The sequence below is a fragment of the Poecilia formosa genome, unplaced genomic scaffold (assembly GCF_000485575.1).
Source record: "Poecilia formosa unplaced genomic scaffold, Poecilia_formosa-5.1.2 Scaffold49, whole genome shotgun sequence".
NCBI lineage: Eukaryota > Metazoa > Chordata > Actinopteri > Cyprinodontiformes > Poeciliidae > Poecilia > Poecilia formosa.
This window is the reverse complement of record NW_006799988.1, coordinates 1,340,313-1,346,318: the sequence shown is the minus strand read 5'-3', so window position 1 is coordinate 1,346,318 and position 6,006 is coordinate 1,340,313. Positions and strand designations below refer to the sequence as shown.

General features: G+C 44.4%; 1 protein-coding gene across 2 annotated transcripts; it reads left to right on the top strand.

Moving 5' to 3' along the window:
• The first annotated feature begins 568 nt into the window (after positions 1-568).
• tox4a (TOX high mobility group box family member 4 a) lies at positions 569-5,402 on the top strand. 2 transcript variants are annotated; one of them, XM_007552566.2, is made up of 9 exons: positions 569-1,021; positions 1,094-1,159; positions 1,323-1,610; positions 1,699-1,944; positions 2,287-2,631; positions 3,417-3,497; positions 3,586-4,209; positions 4,580-4,722; positions 4,820-5,402. In XM_007552566.2, exons 1-9 carry the CDS (start codon positions 917-919, stop codon positions 4,875-4,877), a joined length of 1,956 nt encoding a protein of 651 aa, XP_007552628.1. In that variant the 5' UTR covers positions 569-916; the 3' UTR covers positions 4,878-5,402. The 2 variants fall into 2 exon arrangements, with proteins under 2 accessions (XP_007552628.1, XP_007552627.1); XM_007552565.2 differs by having other exon boundaries at positions 573-1,021; positions 1,320-1,610.
• Positions 5,403-6,006: the final 604 nt, after the last annotated feature.

Genomic DNA, 6,006 nt, shown 5'->3' with positions numbered 1-6,006 from the left:
GTTTTTTTAAGCATCCAACCAGTTATAATTTCTTGAAATTATAATACTAGCAAAGTTGTTCTTTCTCAACTGCTTTTTATTCTTGATGTCCAATTCCAGTTTTCAGCATATTGTATTTTACTCTATGTGCTTTGTGCCTGAATAATTCACATATAATAATTTAGAGGCTGGATAAGCAAAAACTGAACAAAGTTTTAAAAAGTATAGTCTTTCTCATTAACTTTCTTTTTTCAATCAATCAATCAATCAATCACTCAGTCAAGTTTATTTGTATAGCACATTTCAGCAACACGGAAATGCTTTATTTACATCGAGCAAACATAAAATCCCCATCATAAACACATCATAGTCAACAGTTGTGAAAACCAAAAACAGACACTACATTTTCGCTAATTCTAAATCCCTGCGCTGGCCAGGAACTTGTAAAACATGTTCTAAATTATTTATTTTATTTTATTAGAAAGTAACAAAAGAATCTTTAAACCTCCCCGTTACTTCGCCAATAAATTATGGCTCCGAGTGAATACCGTTAACCGTATTTTATTTTTACGAAAGACCACTAATGCAGCACCACCTTCTACTTCCATCCACTAGAGGGCGCTAGTAGTGTTACATTGACGAACATGCTTGTTTAGGGTCGCTTGTCAACTTTAGGCTGTAAAAAGACCAACACGTTAAATTTAATTATCAAAACGGACTTTATGTAGCTGTTGTTAACTATAAATCACACAAATATTATCTAATTTCAGTTATTTTAATGTGTGTTCGGCTGTAGCAGCATGCTAACCGTCTGTTTGCTGTTAGCTAGCTAGCTAGCTGCTAGCGACTACTGATACAGATGTTAGCCCCAGTTTGTGAGCTGAATAGAGAAATATCTTCTAAAAAGTGTGTAGTTTGACTCGAAAAACAAGTCTAAATGGATCTCAAGTTTTACTCTGAGCTGTCGGATGACTGTCCTGCAAATGTTGACACAGAGTTTATGGACACCCAGCCGTACGGCGGATACTCTGAGGAGAACAAGGTAACGTTACATCCGAGGATGCCTGGTTATAAACCTGTAGTTGGTTAAATTTTATTTATTTATCTGTTGCAGTTTTCTGAAGGCAGCGACAGCTATCTAACCATTAGTGGAGCTGGGCATCATTTCCTATCAGCAGAGGTTAGCGAGTGACTTCATTGATGAACCATCTAATTTCTAGTCGTGTTTTTAACCCATCTCTCTCTCTCTCTCTCTCTCTCTCTCTCTCTCACTCACACACACACTCTCTCTCTCTTTCTCTCTCTCTCCCTCTCTCTCACTGTGTTTTTCCCACATGCAGCAGACATTCCACACTCCTAGTCTCGGGGATGAGGTGTTCGAGATCCCCCCGATATCCCTGGATCCAGACCAGGCTCTAGGCATCAGCGAGGCGGTGTCCCACTTTGACTTGACCGATGGCTCAGACGACACCAGCGGGTCTTCTGGCTCTAGGAGCCTGGTGAGCAACCTGGTGGTGGAGGCCAATGATCCGTCGTTCGCCTCCACCTTTGGGTCTCAAGGTCTGGAGAGGTTGAACCTCGGGGCAATGGGTCAAGCTGGAGGGGGAGCCCTGCTCAGCTCCTCTGCCCTGGTGAGTTCTGGGATCAGTCAGTCAATCAGTCAAATCTGAATGCTGTTTGAAACCTGGATTTCTTTTTTTTTCTTTTTTTCCTCTTCAGGAGATGGGGAACTCCAGCGGCTCACATTTCAGCCGCTCTCCTCCCATGACCATCGATGTTCAGCTGAGCGAATTAGGTCACGGTCTCCTGGAAGGCAGCCAGCTGACTGGCATGAACCCATCAGAACTGACGCTGGGGCTCGGTGGAAGTAACCCGGGCCATCATCCGGATGCGCCAGAGGAGCCACTGCTGATATCCTCGTCTCCAGTCGGTTCCCTGCAGGACGAGGACATGGATGACTTCAAGGTAGCAAGGATTTTGCGCGGTGGATTGTAAACGCTGGCACGTTCCAATCAAGCTTCAAATTGTCTTCTTTTTTATTTATTTATTTATTTATTTTTATTATTCAGTTAATCAAATAATTTTATTCCTACTTCAAAGCACTGAAACAATTTCAACAACTTGACTGAAAAGGTACAAGTATAAGCACAAGGCTTATATTTTGCCTGTCCTCATCAAATTAAACTAGAACACCCCTTATAAAAACCCAAAACAATCCCCTTCTTGTATGTAAAATCACTTAACAGAAACATAAAAGGAAAGAATTATTTTTACTTTTTTTTTGACCCACCTTCTCTCTTCCTACAGAGAAGCGTGCTGGTGGACTCCCCGGTGTCCATATCCTCCTCCCCGGTCCTGTCCCACATGTCCCCTTACCCCGCGTCCCCGTCCTCTGCCTCCCCGGCGGCAGCGGCCACGCGGGTCGGAGGGAAACCCGCCGCTTTGGCCTCGGCAGCCGAAGTGGCGGCGGGAGGAAAAAAAGGCAGGAAGAAGAAGGATCCCAACGAGCCGCAGAAGCCCGTCTCGGCGTACGCTCTGTTTTTCAGAGACACCCAGTCGGCCATTAAGGGCCAGAACCCCAACGCCTCCTTCGGGGAGGTGTCAAAGATCGTGGCGTCCATGTGGGACAGCCTGGCGGACGATCAGAAACAGGTAGAGCTGGTTGCCTTCTATTGATAAGTGGACGATTAACATCTAGAAACAGGAATAGGGCTTAGAAATTAAGTCAGATTCTTTTTTGTACCAGATCCGATTTTAGTCTTTTATTTATTTATTTTTTTCCTTTGACCCGCTTTCTTTTCTTAAAAATTAAACGATAGAAAATGTTTTAAAAAAGTGGCTTTCATGTTAGTTATCCCTTCTGAGTTGAACGACGGAGAATTAGAGCGAGGCTACGAGAACATAGTCATGTTGGCAAAAGAAAAATCGACTCAATTTTTACCAGAAAAAGCATCTTAAAATTGCAATATAGTTGTTTTTATTGAGAGTGAAGCTTATTTATCAGCATCTGATGAGGCCAGTCAGGTCCTGTAGTTCTTTGAAATAGACACAGTTGTCCTGCTGCTAATGCATTGAGACTAAATATTGTCTGTAAAACATACTTTATTTTTTATGTTGGAGTTCTTATAGGATTCCAAATTTATTCTGGTAATATTACGACTTCATTCTCATAATTATAAAAAAAAAAATTTAGTCTGGCCTTAATATTCCATACAGTGGACCTGAACTCAAAGTCCAATTAAACAGAAGCTGTAAAACAAGATGGCCGCCCTGGTTGCGCCAACGTCTCTCTGATCTTTTGACACCCAGGAGAAAAGAAAAAAAAGAAACAAGATTTTCCAAGAATTAAATCTTCTAAAACCAAAACTTCAATTAATGGATTAGATCGATTTCTCGCTCGGCTCTAATCCAGAACGACGGTTTGTTGTTTCCTGCAGGTTTACAAAAAGAAAACGGACGCTGCCAAGAAGGAGTACTTGAAGGCGCTGGCAGCGTACAAAGCCAGCCAGCTGACTCAGGTAACGCCATGCTGTCCTGCGAAGGAACAACAACTCAGCGTCTCTGCCTCCCACTGATATTCCTGTGACCTGGATTCCCTCCCTGCAGCCGGTCGCTGTGGAGACGGAGACCTCCCCTCCTGTGGTGGATCTGACCCTGGCAGCCCCTCCTCCTGCGGCCCAGCAGACCCTTCTCCTGCCCTCAGCCAGCAGCAGCAGCATGGAGGCCAACATCATCCTGGACGTTCCTCCCCAGGCAGGCGCTCCGAGCGCCGTCCTGCCTCCGACCCAGACCGTCACCAAGATCATCATCCCCAAGCATCTGCTGCAGGCCGGGGGCCAGGTGGTGACGCTGTTATCCGGTGGGGTCGGTGCCATGCAGCCCACCCTCCTGGTGTCCAGCGCCGCCCGCCAGCCGCCGCCACTGCAGCAGATGCAGAACGCGCCACCCCCGCCGCGGCTCCAGCAGATGGCGCCGGCCCCTCCGCCGCTGCAGGCCAAACCCAGAGAGGGAGCGACAACGACACTGGGCCAGCCGGTCACCATGGCGGCGACGCCTCCACCTCCGCTCCAGATCAAAATAGTCCCCGCGTCGGTTCAGGACAGGTTGGCCGCCAGCGTAGTCGCACCTACCGCTGCTGCTGCGGCTACAACCGTGCAGCCGGCGCAAGACGGGAGTTCTGCTGCAGCTACAGGCGACGACGACGTCACCGAGATTCTGGATTCAGACGAGGTAAACCTCTGACTGACCAGCTTCCATATTTTTAACATCGGGTTGGCGCGTCCACCATGTTGACCGAAAGGCTTGATGGATATTTACCAGTTAGGTGGCTTCTGAAGGCTGCGGTGGTTTGTAAGTAGGGATTAGAATAAAACGCAGTGGAATACAATTGCATGCCACACTTTTCAGATCTATATCTTTTAAAAAAAAAAAGAAAAGAAAGTTATCGATTAGTGAGTGAAGTCTGTTAACTATGTGATTCCCTAATCTGACCTGTCAAATGTAACGATAATGTGAAACTCTACCACACGTTTCCGTAAACACATGATCTCCTGCTGCTGTGTGGCGTTCACATGTGCAAACGCTTTGCTCCTGCTTCCAGGACGTGATGGAGGTGAGCGCGTCCGTCGGCGCCGTCTCTGTGAAGAGCATGTGTGTGAGAGCGGGCTGCACAAACCCGGCCATCGACAGCGAGGACTGGGACCAGGAGTACTGCAGCAACGAGTGCGTGGCCACTCACTGCAGGTGACGTCATCTCGTTTCTTTATTATTTTTTGTTTTGTTTTGAGCCGTCAGAATAAAAAAGAGAACTTAAAAATGCCAACATGTTGTTGTTTCGTAGGGATGTCTTCAAGGCGTGGTGCTCCATCCGGAACCAGAACCTGGGGACGGTGAAGTGAAGAGCGCCCTCTGCTGATCGACACAGACACAACAACGGATAGATATATTTTGCTAGTAACAAAATATAGTCAGCTGAAAAATCAGTTTTTTTTTTGTTTTTTTTTTAAACTGGAACAAAGATAGGTGGTGATTGTTGTCACTGCTTTGGATGTAAATTGTAGTTTAGTGAGTTTGAATGAAAAGTGTCAGTAAATCCGATCCAGAAGTGGAGAAAGCCGACGCCGTTGTCGGTACCGGAGGATCTAATGGCAGCTAGTACAGTTTGAAAAGTCAGTAACATTTTACCTTTTTTTTTTCTTTTTTTATAAAAATAAAATATAGAAAACATTCCCAGTAATGAACAAAATAAAAACTCCAGACCAGTTTAGCATTAAATGCCTTCATTTGTTTGTACATGTTTGGTATTTGATGATGGCTTTCTGTGGGATAATGCCTTTTTTGTATGAACTTTTAATCAGGCAGTTAAGTTGTTTCAATATTCTCATGTTTTTTTTTTAAATAAACAAAAAACCTGTAGCATAGGACCATTTGTGGACCTCTTTATTTGTTTTAAATAAATTTTTTTCAGGATGAAACCAGACAGTTTTGAAACAGTGTAATTACATAATTTATCCATTTTATGAAAACTTTCTAAGGAAGTTTTCAGAAACAACTTCCTTAAAAATCCACCTGAAACAGTTTACTGTAAGAAAAAAAAGATGGATGAAAATAAATATAAAAGAACAAGTGACTTTAACAAAAACACATCCAACCAGTACAACCATTATCCCAGTTGTAAGCCAAGGGAGCAGCAGATGTGTCCAGACGTATTTACGGTCTCTTCTTCCTCCACCCTTTTCCATTAATATCTTGTTAAATTTTAATCAGCCTTCTCAGTTTTCCCTGCACGTTTAAACTTCTTGAACCCGTTGTGACCACGGGAAAGCAGTGAGTTGGTGCTTAGCGTAGTTTCACATCCAAGATGGAGACGCGTTTTATTCAACTTCCTCAGCAGCGTGGCCGTTCTGATTGTGTGGGTTTTATGGCCAAGAGGGTTTGTTTGGAATTTGTCTGCAATTTACTGCCTGTCAGAAGGTCAGAGGTCATTCCTGGATGAGCTGAACAAATTCCTTTGGGAGGGGAAAAAGT

What these genes read in the sequence shown, in the direction of transcription:
- tox4a (XM_007552565.2), top strand. Translation starts at nt 917, where the DNA reads ATGGATCTCAAGTTTTACTCTGAGCTGTCGGATGACTGTCCTGCAAAT. An exon ending in ATCATTTCCTATCAGCAGAG is followed by an intron (nt 1,160 to 1,319) that starts GTTAGCGAGTGA and finishes TCCCACATGCAG; the next exon opens with CAGACATTCCACACTCCTAG. An exon ending in TGCTCAGCTCCTCTGCCCTG is followed by an intron (nt 1,611 to 1,698) that starts GTGAGTTCTGGG and finishes TTTCCTCTTCAG; the next exon opens with GAGATGGGGAACTCCAGCGG.